This window comes from Phocoena sinus, chromosome X, assembly GCF_008692025.1.
Source record: "Phocoena sinus isolate mPhoSin1 chromosome X, mPhoSin1.pri, whole genome shotgun sequence".
In the NCBI taxonomy this organism is placed as follows: Eukaryota; Metazoa; Chordata; class Mammalia; order Artiodactyla; family Phocoenidae; genus Phocoena; species Phocoena sinus.
The window spans coordinates 95460726-95474404 of NC_045784.1; the positions used below are offsets into that span (position 1 = coordinate 95460726).

General features: G+C 38.4%; 2 protein-coding genes across 2 annotated transcripts in view; one reads left to right on the forward strand and one right to left on the reverse strand.

Annotated features, from left to right (window-relative positions):
* TRPC5 (transient receptor potential cation channel subfamily C member 5) overlaps positions 1-13679 on the reverse strand; it is a 143147-nt gene that overhangs the window by 87445 nt on the left and 42023 nt on the right. The gene's annotated exons all lie outside the window — the stretch shown is intronic.
* On the forward strand, positions 8737-9063 carry TRPC5OS (TRPC5 opposite strand). The gene has a single exon (XM_032620258.1). It carries the CDS (start codon positions 8737-8739, stop codon positions 9061-9063), a length of 327 nt encoding a protein of 108 aa, XP_032476149.1.

Here is a 13679-nt window from a genome sequence, read left to right on the forward strand (position 1 = left end):
GTTTTGTTTTAATTTCCCTTATATCAGACCTCACCTTCTGCACTGGTAATATTTAAAAGCCAAGAATCTTTCTAGAAGCATTACAGCTCTTTTCAGGCTCTCTGGGAGCCTGTGGGTTTCTCATAACAGCCGAGATTCAGGGACAGGCCGGTGCAGAGTCCCACCAAGTCAAGATGGGGTTGCTGTCCTCATGTTTGAAGACTGAGGAAACTATTTGTCTGTCTAGGAAAATAACCAAGAGATATATTTTCAAAAGTGGCTGTTTTTCTCCAGTGACGAAGTTGTTTTTCTGAAGGGTAAGCAAGAATCTGTGATTCTCTCTGCAGCAGTGAGCAACTTTGGAGGAGGAAGAAAGTAATTCAGTAGAATCTGGTCTAAATTGACCATAAGGACATTTCCTACCCTCCATTTTTTCAGTTTCTGTTTTGAATTTTTCATGTATTTTCAAGAAGGGGCCATGTTTAGCTCTTCAGCCACACAATTCTTTCCTTTCTTTCTTGATAAATTAAATATGGTTCGTGGGGATTTTAAATGTCAGATCCTATAACAGGCAAATGCCTTATTGCACACAGTTTAAAAATTTTTTTTTAACGTAAAGGATGGTAGCTTTTATTTTTCTTTAAAAAAAAAGAGTTTAAAGGGTGGATCCTGTTGCTTTGTTCATTGTAGCCCCTCAGAGAGCTCCTGCTATGTCAAAATTATAAAATTTGCCCTTTGGGAACAAGGACCTCTTGATGTTTCCTCAGGGGTGGGGAGGGCAATGAGAAGTAGCGTCTGGGGGGGGGTGTTTTTATTTTATTTATTTATTTAATATCTTTATTGTAGTATAATTACTTTACAGTATTGTTGGGGGTGTTTTAAAAAAAACCTGTGTTGAATGCATGTATCCAAATGGTACTGCAGCATTAGAAATGGGAGCATTGTTAAAAATTTTACTGTTTGTCAATAGGAAGCTGGCACCTATACTCACCAAAGGCACATTTTAATCTCTCCCATATAACTGCCTCTCTTCCCATTGGATATGAACTAATTTACCTTGCCTGATGCAGAGAAACTTATCAACTATAAACATAGACCCAGAGGATCTGGATTCCTTTGCTCCTTTTCCACCCTACTGTTAGACACTTATTGCCAGTTTGCCAGCTACGAGCATCACAAAATAGCAGGGTAGGACTGTCTGCTAAAAGAAAAATGGTGGCTTTTGATGAGTTGTGCTGACAAAAATGTTATAAGAGTGAGATTAATAAAAGTCTACGGGGTTAAAGATTCTAGTTATCAGATAGACAGCATGGCCTCTGGCCCCAGCCGTCTTTCTGAGCTACTTATAAGATGTGGCTTATCTCATCTTCTGTCAATTTACAACTCCATCCAGCTACAAGGGTCTCTTGCTTTACTTAGCTCTGCCATGAAGTAGGCCAAGGACCCTCCTCTGTACCTTCAGACTTCATTCCATTTCCATTCTGTGATGACCAGCTTGCTGAACCCTGACAAGACTCTCATCACTGTCTTGCTGTCCTTACTGGTTTTATAGGAAGGAAACCCAAAATTAAAAAAAAGAACAATTTTTTGAGCTATAGCATACATAAGGTGAAATACATCAATTTTAAGGGTACAGCTGAATGCTTTTAAAAAGAACATACGTAATTATATTGACAGAATATTTCCAGCATCCCAGAAGGCTTCCTCACATTTCTTCCCAGTCAATAACCACCCACCCCCCACAAGACGTAACTACTACATTCACCTTTGTTCTACAGATACATTTGCCTGATCGTAAATTTCATATAAATGGAATTATATGGTATGTACTTCTAGGCATCTGGTTTCTTTCAACATTCTCGTACATGTATTTTTGTGGACATTTGTAATCTTTTATATACTTAGGAGTAGAATGACAAGGCCATTCAATAGAGGTATGTTTAGTTTTAGTAGATACTGCCTAACAGTTCCAAGGAAGTTGTACCAGTTAACACTTTCACCAATAATGTATGAGAGTTCCAGTTGCTCCATGTTCTTCTCAGTGCTTGGTATTGTCAGTTTTTTTTTTCTGTTTTTTCAATTTTAGCTATTCTGGTGGGGTTTTGTGTGTAATTTGCATTTTCCTCATGAGCAATAATGATGAAACTCTATTCATATGTTTGTAGGCCACTTGAAAGTTCTCATCTGTGAAGTGCTATTCCATTCTTTGTTCTATTTTTAAAAATTGGACTGTTTTTTTTCTTATTGATTTGAAGGAGTTTAAAATATATGTATATATTAGATACAAGTCCTTTGTTAAATATATGTATTGTGAATATTTTCTCCCAATCTGTAGTTGGCCTTTTCACCCTCTTAAGGTGCCTTTTGATAAATTGAAGCTCTTAATTTTAATGAAATCCAATTTATCAATCTTTTTTCATAGTCAATGCTTCTGTGTTGAATAAGAAATCTTTAACTACTGAAGGTCACGAAGATATTTGCCAATGGTTTGATTTAGAAGATTTACTGTTTTACCTTTCATGTTTAGGTCTATGGTCCATTTCAAATTATTATCATTATTATTATTATTATTATTATATCCAGTGTGAGGTAAGGGTCATGGTTCCACTGATTTATTTGTTTGTTCTTGTGTCAGTACCATGCTGTCGTATAACTGTAGCTGCACAGCTAGCCTTGATATCTGGTAGTATATGTCCTCCAATTTTGTTCTTCCTTAAGATGTTTTGGCTATACTAAGCCCTTTATATATCCTTATACATTTTAGAATCACTTTGCCTAAAATGCCCTTTGGGGATGGTTTTGAGCTTATTAATTCATTAGCCTCCCCATGTCCTCTCAACTTCAAAATTGTTTGAGGGAGAGACCAGTAGTGTATTTGTGGCAGTCTCCCTCCCTCTAGTGAGAATTTGTCTCCAAAGTACCACGAGGCTTGGGAGACTTCACTCAGACTTTTCCACGCATGTGCTAGGCTAGAACTCAGCTAACTTCAGGTGAGGAAAATTAGCCCTGCATTTCAGGCTTCTCAAATTTCCAATCCATTATGCTAGCCTCAACCTTTATGCAGATTTCTCATTTTCCTCAGTAGACTCCCTCTGCCTTGGTGCCAAACCTCGTCTTCAACTTGTGCCCAGAATTAGCAAATGTCTCCGTGAAGAGAAAAAGTCTGTGATTATCAGCATTCTTACGAAAGACTCTTCACTCTCTGAAATTTTAGTTCATCTTGTCCTTGTTTCCACAGATCACAGATACCTTATTAATTTTGTAGTTTATCATTTTGTTGTTGTTTTTTAGTTGTGACAGGAGCATTCACGTCCCATTTGAAAGCGAAAGTCCAGTAAACATTTGATAGGCATAACCTTGACCCTCTCATCCATCTTGGCTCTATCACAGGTGAGTAGTTTATGAGTGGGCCAATTCAGTAGGTCAGGGGAAGGGCAGGTAAAATGGACACAACATTCCTGTCACAGATGATGGAGATTGCTGAGGGGACTGAGCTGGCTCTCTCCATCCCTCTGCTTTGGGACTCACAGTCAACTTGGAATTCAGCCAGTTTCCAGGGATGGGAAATGAGATTAACATTTTGAGTTCTATTCCTGCTTAGAATGCGATGTCAGCTCTGGCCTGAATAAGGCAAATTTTCCTCCTATAGGCACCTGAATTTGTGCCCTCTGGCACAGGACTTTAGGAATCATACCTGGGCTGACTTCCAATTCTGTGTCTTCACTTACCATGTGGCGGTGGGCAATTTATTTAATTTCTCTGTTCCTCAGTTTTTTCATCTGTAATGTCACAGGGTTATCAAGTGGATTAAATGTACTAATATTAAAAAAGAAAGTACCCGAAGTGTAATAGATTTTCAATAAATGTGAACATTTATTAGAATACTTATGGCCATGTCATCTCATCTGAGTATAGCTTTTGAGGCTGGGGATCATGCTTGGTCACCTTTTGGGGGTGAGTAAAATTTACATACAGCGGGATGCACAAATATTAAGAGTACCATTCAGTGAGTTTTGAAAAATGCGTAATCTTATGTAAACCATCACCTCAGAAAGTTCTCTTAGCCTCTTCCAGTCAGTTTCCACTCCCCTAGATGCAATTGCTATTTGGATTTTTCCACCGTAGATCATTTTGCATTTTCTAGAATTGCATATGAATAGAATCGTACAATATATATTCTTTTGTGTCTGGCTTCTTTCATTAAGTACAATGTTTTTGATATCCATCCATGTTGTTATCCCTATCAGTAGTGGCTTTCTTTTTATTGCTGATTAGTATCATATTATATGAATATATCACAGTTTGTTTATCCATTCTCCTTTTGATTGACATCTGGGCTCTTTCCACTTTTTTTGGCTATTATGCATGAAGCTGCTATAACCATTCTTATAAAAATCTTTCTGTGAACTTTCATTTCTCTTAGGTGAATGCCTCAGAGTAGAATTGCCAGGACTGGATAGGTGCTTGCCTGGTTTTATAAGAAACTGCCAGACGTTTTCAAAGAGGTTGTATCATTTTATACTCCCATAAGCATGTGTGAGAATTCTGGTTCCTCTACCTCTTTGTCAACCTTTGATGTTGTCAGTCTTTAATTTTAACCAGTCCAGTGAGTGTATTGTGGTATCTCATTGTGATGTTAATTTGCATTTCCCTGATGACTAATGATATTGAATATGTTTTCATGTGTTTATTAGCTATTTATTTTTCTTCCTTTGTGAAATGTTTGTTCAACTCTTTTGCCCATTTTTAATTGGTTGGTTTGTCTTTTTATTATTGAGTTGTAGGAGCTCTTTATATATTCTGGTTATAAGTTCTTTGTCAGATATATTTTTTGTGAGTATTTTCTCTGTCTGTGCATTGCCTGCTCATTTTATTAACCATGTGTTTTGATGAATTGTTTTATCTTTGTACCCCCTGCTATCCATGAATATTTTGGTTTTGTTTTTTTTGTGTGTGTGGGTGTGTGTGTGGTACGCGGGCCTCTCACTGTTGTGGCCTCTCCCGTTGCGGAGCACAGGCTCTGGACGTGCAGGCTCAGTGGCCATGGCTCACGGGCCTAGCTGCTCCGAGGCATGTGGGATCTTCCCGGACCGGGGCACAAACCCGTGTCCCCTGCATCGGCAGGCGGACTCTCAACCACTGCGCCACCAGGAAAGCCCTATGCATGAATATTTGACACGATAATATTTACTGAATGAAAGAGTTAAAAGTTGGTCCTCCCTCCCTTCTTCCCTTCCTTTCTTTCTTTAACAGTACTTACCAGTTACCTGCTATGCGGCAGCCTTTCTTCTATGCCTTGGATATACCGCAGAAAACAAAACAGACACGCTTCCTAATCTCATGGAACTTCATTTTAGTCTATATGTATGTGGGGTGGGTTGACAGACAGAAAAACAAATGAATAAACAAGAAAATATGAGGTGATTATAGGTACTATAATGTAAAAATGAGCTGTATGCAAAACGAGAAAGGGATGATCAAGAGGCTTTTTCAGGTTGGAGAGTCTGAAATCTGAGGAGATGATATTTAAGCTGAGACCAGAATGACAAGAAGCCATTTTTTTTTTCTGGGGGAAAGGGATTCTAGGCAGAAGGAACAGCTAATAAAAGGGTCCTTAAGGTGAGTTGGGGCTAGGTGCAAACTATCCAAAATACACCTTTAGGCAAACACCTTAGGTTCAGGGTTTGGCTGCTTTGGAAATTATCGTAACTGGAATAAGCTGATGCTATACTCTTACTATTTCCTAGCACTGCAGTACTCGCTAATTTCTCAACACCCTCCCTGCCCTCGCCCCATCCCCAGCTCCTAGGTTCCAAGATGCTTTGAAGATAGGAATTGTGGATTAGCTAACACAGTGGTCAACAGGGTTAAGGCTAGGTCAGGAATGTTTTTTTCCCATCAAAGGTGACCAAGAGATAGAAAAAATAAACCAAGGGTTGCATAAATAATAGATAACTACATTTGTCTTTATAAGATAGCAATATATGAAGTGTTCTACCTCTCTGCTTTTTACATTTAGATTGTGTCTTGTAAAACTCTGTAAATACATCTATTTGATTAATGGACCATGATTTGTTTCTAAATTTTGGCCAGCTTAGGGAGAGTTGGAAGAAAAGATGATGGGAAGGGGGAGTGTAAGATGGAGATACAGAGAGAATGAAATAGAATGAAACACATAGGTGAATAAATGGAGGTGTATTGACAAAGAAGATTAATAACAGAGTCCTAGAGGGAGGTAGAGAAGCTGAGAAAAGAAACTGGGTGAAAGGGAAGCCAGAAGTTAAATAGGTTTTGTGTGAGTTTGTTCCTATTACCCTCTTGTGCCCTTGGGCTATGGGTACTGTAGTAGTTTATTGCTTCCTTTGAAAAGTTTGATGGTGCTCTCTACTACTATTTAACACACACCTTACTTCTGTGTCTTTCTTCTGATGAGCTGATTCATGCTCTACATTAATGCCAAATTCCTCTCATGATTTTTTACCATCATTTCTTTCCACTAGATTGCTTTTTCTCTAATCAAAAACAGAGATCCTGTGAGTTAATAAACTGCCATGCATCTAGTACCGATTCTCCCATATTTCAGATGGAAGTTGCCTCCAACCAAAATCATGCCTTCTGGTTATTATGGTTAGGACCCTTATCATCAGGGCAAACTCCATGTCTACTGTCAGGATTTGGGGCAAAAAAAAAAAGAGGTTCTGATAGGACTTATGCTAGGTGAAGATAGTATATAACTGAGTGGGTCAAACCATACCCTGTGGAAACTAGCAAGCTCCATGTGAAAATCACAGACCATCTGGCGGATGCTTTGCTCTACTCCAGTAAAGGCCTAAGGAGTACAAGTCGCTGTGGTAAAGCTTGTGGCTTGCTGGGCCCCACTCTGGTCAGAACTGCTGGAAACAGGGCAAAGATAGATTTGGCAGTATCCTAAAAGAGGGAGGTGGATGGTTGCTTCCTAATACTCTCCACTGGGAAAAACTTGACTGAGGCTGGAGAGAGGAAACCAGCTCAGTTTGCAGGACTGGTAGCTAGAAATTTAATGTGTATATATGCCCAAGAAAACAACTGGCCAAAAGAACATAGCTACACTAATCAGCTGTGGACTTGAGATATATATTCTAATAAATAGAAAATTACAGACTGTCCTACTGCAGGAAAAAACAATCTGGTGAAGGGAGATATGAAAAGAAATCAATGAAAGAAATTTAGCAATTCATGTAGGACATGTACCAGCTCATCAGAATGGAAAGACAGAATAATCTATTCAGAATAAGAGAGGAGACAATCTGACCCCCGCCAAAACTAATACAGACTCTGCAGTCTTGGGAACTCCAAGTCTCAACTCAGGTCCCCTTTCAGTTCAATTTAAGGTTGCAGATCGGGCATGTGAAAGCTCAGGGCATGTGGACATGAATATTCTAGGTAAGCAGAGAAGAAAGAGTGGACAAAAAAAACTATGAATCAAAGAAATGAGTAAGCAATATGAGCTACGTTGAATTACTAAAATCTTGAAGCCTCAACAAACTCATTTTTAAGGGGAACGGGGGATGGTAAACCAGACAAATGTGATAGGTAGATTATATTGGGCCATTCTCTAGATTTTTAAACAAGGAATATTACCTTAAAGAGGTATAAACTTAGGAATAGGGCTTGTAGAGCACACAGACATACAGATGAGAATAGTATGACCATGGCTTTAGACAAACTTAGGAGAAATAGCTGCTAGATATGGAATATTGGCAGTGATAGGAAATGACCAAAGAACTAATTTTATAACAGAAGTTATATAAAATTTGGGAAAAGACAGAGAATGTGGGACTCTCATTTACCATAAATTCCCCAGACTGCAGGGGCAATCGGAAACTTTAATGAATGAATTATTAAAAACACAGAAAGAACTTAGCAGCACCAGATATAAATGGAAATGAGGCAAAGGTACTAATAAAACAGGATTAATTGAAAGACTCTGAGTGTATGTATCCTCCTCAATAGAGATGTTCAAGAAAGATAGACAAACTACCTATGCTCACTTTGTTCTCAAATCCCATAAGAGGTAAAGACCATGAGAAGTGTAAAGGGGACTATGAGTAGTAGAGCCTCATAAGGCCATCAAAAAACGAGGAGTAGGGCTTCCCTGGTGGCGCAGTGGTTGAGAGTCCACCTGCCGATGCAGGGGATGCGGGTTCGTGCCCCGGTCCCGGAGGATCCCACATGCCGCGGAGCGGCTGGGCCTGTGAGCCGTGGCCGCTGAGCCTGCGCATCCGGAGCCTGTGCTCTGCAACGGGAGAGGCCACGACAGTGAGAGGCCCGCGTACTGAAAAAAAAGAAAAAGAAAAAAACGAGGAGCAATAGCTAGGGGTACATTTTCAACGTTATCCTACAGCCAGAAACTGTATGATGGAGAAAGGCTCAAGGATACTAACTTTATATTTCTCTTTTCTATTATTAGATCTGCTTTTCTGTTTTCTCTTGGCTGTGGCAATCTGTCTGATGGTCATTATAATAGCAGTTCACTACCAACACAAACGAGAGAACCACATGTAAATTTTGTGGAAGGTTCACCAAATTTATCAAAAAGTACCGTAGGACCACTGGCCTCATTCTGTACTTGATCATCATCATCATCATATCAACAGCCTCATTTCTCAACCAAACCAACCACAGAACCATTGCCAGCCCCATAGGATCCATTGTCACCAAGAGCCCATTTACTACAACTTTTAGTAATATTTTATCTACTGAGGAAAGCACAGAGGAATGGAGTCTGTGTCAACCCCTGTAGTAGTTGGTGGACTTGTTGATTGTGTAGCCCAGTTAATTAGAATAGCTGAAGAGCTTCTACGGTTGATTTCACAAGAACCAGTTCCTTGTGAAGAGCAAGATGACAGAGCAGAACAGATAGAAACAGATGCACCTCTTTCCGAGGAAGCTTCACTACCAGACCTTGCTGATCTCCCAGACTTAGCATCGATACTTACACAAAGAGAAGACGAAGACTTAACCTTTGATACAGATCAACCTATGTTAGACACAGAATTATATGAAGAAGTACTCTCTAGTATTAACAATGACTTAAGTAGATAAAACCTCATTTGCCTCCACCAGCATGTGAAAACTGATCATTTCTCTGTGTCAAATATATTCTAATTTTTCGGAATGTTAGCAATAACAGTTTTTCTCCTAGTTCTGCCCAGGTTCATTACTAATCTGTTATAGAACAAGCACTATTTGATTTGCTTCTGGCAGAGGCTGGTCTCTTTTCTTCTTTGTATTTATTTATACGAAAAGCTCTGACTTTAGCAGTAGGGTTCTTTCTTTACCTGTACTTGTTCTCCTGTTAGGATTCCTGATAATAGGAGCAAACACTAGCAAAGAAAAGAAACTCCTTACCTAACAATAGAGTGAAGACCTGATGAACTCTATCACATCTTGGGACCCAATTTCACCATTCTACAATGAGTGGAAACTAAAAGGGGAATATCCTCCAGGATGGCAGTATAGTGAATACATTCACATTAATAGGACAATATTGGGGCACTTTTACTTAAAAAGATAGAACTACTTACTAGGCCTTTCGGACAGAATGTGTCAGCCAAAGGATGCTGTAGCAGACTGGGGGAAATAATTCTAAAAATCAGCCATCTACCAGATAATAAAACTGCAGAAAGCTTTACAGATAACTTTTGCCAGGGAGAAACCTTTGAAAAAGCTGAGGCCAGGAAGTTCCAATACAGGACTGTTCCCTCGAATGCTGACCCATATCACAACTACTCTGCAACATTGTTGCTCAAATGGAAATGGCAAGTTACACCAAATAACAACCGGAGAGAAGTACTAGTACTAGAAGGGCTAGACAAAGCCCTAACAAGGACTATTTGCCTATGGAAAAGTCAAACACTTACGGCATAGGCTTAGAGATGATGGTCCACAAGTAGAAGCAGATAAAGTACACCTTCTTGGGTATAACTACATTTATAAAGAATAGCTGATAGGCTTATTAGAAGGGAAACTGCTTCAACCTTGACAGAAATCTTTACTACTGAGAAATGGGAACAATAATGATTTTAAACAAAATGTGGACTGGTCATACCCACAGTAATTCTACAGCTACCAGAGGGGGGAAATGCAATAGTTGGAAGACCCCCATATCAAAACAGAGAGGGACTAAATACACATTCAGGAAATTCACTGATCATACTAATTGCATGCCATAGGGTACCCTTACTTCCATTTGGAAGAATAGCTACCTTTCATACAAGCCTGTGGACATTACGGTCCTTCTTCCTAGAGAATGGCCTTTGCATCTTACAATATGGGCAACAACTAGGTAAAGACATAGAAGTATACCATTAGACAACGTGATATATGAAAATTGTGAAGAAATGACATGTAGAAGTCAATCCACATTCGTGGGAAACCAGATTATACCAATTTACATAGAGTCCTAAAGTATATTATAGTCAAAGGGATTAAAAAGACTTTTAATACAGATGGCTTCAGAGCTAACCAACATGACAGATGCTGCATCTAATACTAAGTGAGCTCTGCATACACAGATTATTAGCTACCTTTAAAGGTAAATGGGGAAAATTATAGACTATATAACCAGGTCTTATTTGGATGAGCAGTAGCGGGAGAAACGTAAGTCAGTTTTGCCACTGAATTTCAGGATAAGTTTAACAAATTTAAGAAAGAGATAGCTAATAGCCAAGGCATGGAAGCAACCTAAATGTCCATCGACAGATGAATGAAAAAAGAAGATGTGGTGGGAGGGGGATGAGGGAGGGAAGGACTGGGAGTTTGGGATTAGTATATGTTAACTATTACATATAGGATGGATAAACAACAAGGTCCTACTGTATAGCACAGGGAACTATATTCAGTATCCTGTGATAAACTGTAATGGAAAATATATTAAAAAGAATGTCTCTATGTGTATAGCTGAGTCACTCTGCTGTACAGCAGAGATTGGCACTACACTGTAAATCAACTAAACTTCAATTTAAAAAATTAAAAAAAGAATTACAGTAAAAAAAAGATGTGGTATATATATATATATATATATACACACACACACACACACACACACACACACACACACACACACACACACACAATGAAATACTACTCAGCCATAAAAAAGAATGAAATAATGCCATTTGCAGCAAAATGGACGGACCTAGAGATTATCACACTAAGTGAAGTAAGCCAGAGAAAGACCAATGTCATATGATATCGCTTACATGTGGAATCTAAAAAACAATGATACAAATGAACTTATTTACAAAACAGAAACAGACTCACAGACATAGGAAACAAATTTATGGTTACCAAAGGGGAAAGAGGGTGGGGGAGGGATAAATTAGGAGTTTGGGATTAGCAGATACAAACTACTATACATAAAATTGATAATCAACAAGGTCCTACTGTATAGGACAGAGAAGTATATTCAGTATCTTGTAATGACCTGTAATGAAAAAGAATATATATGTATTACTGAATCAGTTTGCTGTACACCAGAAACTAACACAACATTGTAAAGCAACTATACTTCAATAAAAGTTAAAAAAAGATTGCTGTATCAAGAAAAGCTACAGACTCTTGTTTTTACTTTTTTTTACACACTCTTAAATTTTTTTTTAATTGAAATATAGTTGCTGTACAATATTATGTTACAGGTATACAATATAGTGATTCCCAATTTTTAAAGGTTATACTCCATTTATAGATATTATAAAATATTGGCTATATTCCCTGTGCTGTACAATATATCCTTGTAGCTTATTTTACACCTAATGGTTTATACCTCTTACTCTTCTACCCCTATCTTGCCCCTTCCCTCTCCCATCTCCCCACTGGTAACCACTCTATATCTGTGAGTCTGCTTCTGTTTTTTTATATTCACTAGTTTGTTGTATTTTTAGAGACCATTTTGAAAATCAGAAGAACTTATGGAGCTACTGAAAAATATTAGTATGAGAAAGTTCCACAGTACACTGCTACGTGGGAAGATTGATAGAGTAGGTGAGGATCCAGGAGACTTAGAGGGGTGAACAAAGACACAAAGAGTAGAAATAAAAGTTATATTACAAGCAACTACTGTGGATAATTACAAGCCATACCAGACAGCAGATTGAGGGACTTTACTGCTGCAATAACTGGACAGACTGAGCCTTACTTGCCCAGGGTAGGCCACTCTATACACTATGTCCAAAGTGGTAAATAATAGATGCAGTGCAAAGGAACTATGCCGATTAACCTAAATAGAGCAGTGGGAAAACAAGAAGTAACCATTTATCCCACCATTCCAATAGGAGCAGTTTTATAAGGAAAAATAGTGATTAGAGTTAAATAAGGAAATCTATATATGTAGCAACCAAGAAGAAGAATAACAGAGTACCTGGATAAAAGTTAAAAGATAGAATCTATGCTTTAATTAAAGGTTTAGAAACAGTCAGGGAGGATATACACTCTCCACTAGAAATTTGGACTTCAGGAAATTGGGCTATAACTTTGTGTCAAAATGAAACTCAAGGCATAAATACTTGTGCAAGATCAGGAAACGTATCCAAGGAGAGAACATCAATCTGCTATGAATTCTATTTGATGAGCAATTTAACTGTAAATGGAAAGATCTGGTACACCTCAAATAAGATGGATACTGAAGGGTAGCTATTCTTCCAAGTAGAACTCTAGAATACGGACTTCATAACAATTCCACAACAGATTAGTGAGCCTGTTAAAATTGTTAGTAGTAATGAGAGAACACAATCAACCATACTTACTCAAGCAAGTCATCAAAATACATCAAAAGAAATCTGTGAGACTACTCCAGGCATTGAAACAAGATAAAGCTTGAACCAGCCTATAAAACACGTAATAGTCAACATGGTCCTTAGGTGTCAAACGGGAAGATGCTACAACAGTGTAATATGTGGAACTATCTAGCCTCTTGGCTAGATGGGTTCACCTGGAAAGATTATACTATAACGGCACCTCGGGATTAGATAAAATATATTGCAATGTTTGCTTTGATTGTGTGATTATATGTTTTTGAATTGTTAAGATGTTACCTTGCTCCAAGCAATGGATTGTTGTATTAAGTATGTTTGCTCTTACAGAACAGAATTAAAAGTAAAGTTAATAGTGATAAGAAATAAGTGCAGGAAGTAAGAACATACTTAGGAATAAGAGCTAGTAGGGAAGGTATTTTTAGGAGAGAGAAGAAAAGTAACAAGTTGTCAACGGTTACGCAGTTTATGGTGGAAAACCATGGTATAGAGTTAGTTCCTAATCGCATTTATGAACCAAGCCTTGTTTTTGTCATACGCAAATTAGACAACCCTAAGTTGTTAATATTGATAGAAATAATTGGTTGGCAATTGACACAGGTCATGCACTTAAAAGCCCAGTTAGAGGAAGATGGATTAACTAACTTGGCAGTCCACTGATTGGATACCTCTGATTGGAATCCTGCGTCTCCCCTCCAGTCCTTTATCCAAACTTTTCTGGATCTTCCTGAGAACAACACCAAAGTCAATTCTTGTATGGCATGGAGGGATAGAGAGGGGGATAGGCTCACCATTCTAAGACAAATTTAAGGTGTGAAAACTAAGGGACATAGGCTGGTAGGTTGCAGTGAATTAGGAAGCATCTAATTCTTCATCCCTGTGTGCTTTGGCTAAATGTGTGGGAAGTTG

Excerpts from the sequence above, each read along its gene's own strand:
- TRPC5OS (XM_032620258.1), top strand. The coding sequence starts at position 8,737 with ATGGAGTCTGTGTCAACCCCTGTAGTAGTTGGTGGACTTGTTGATTGT.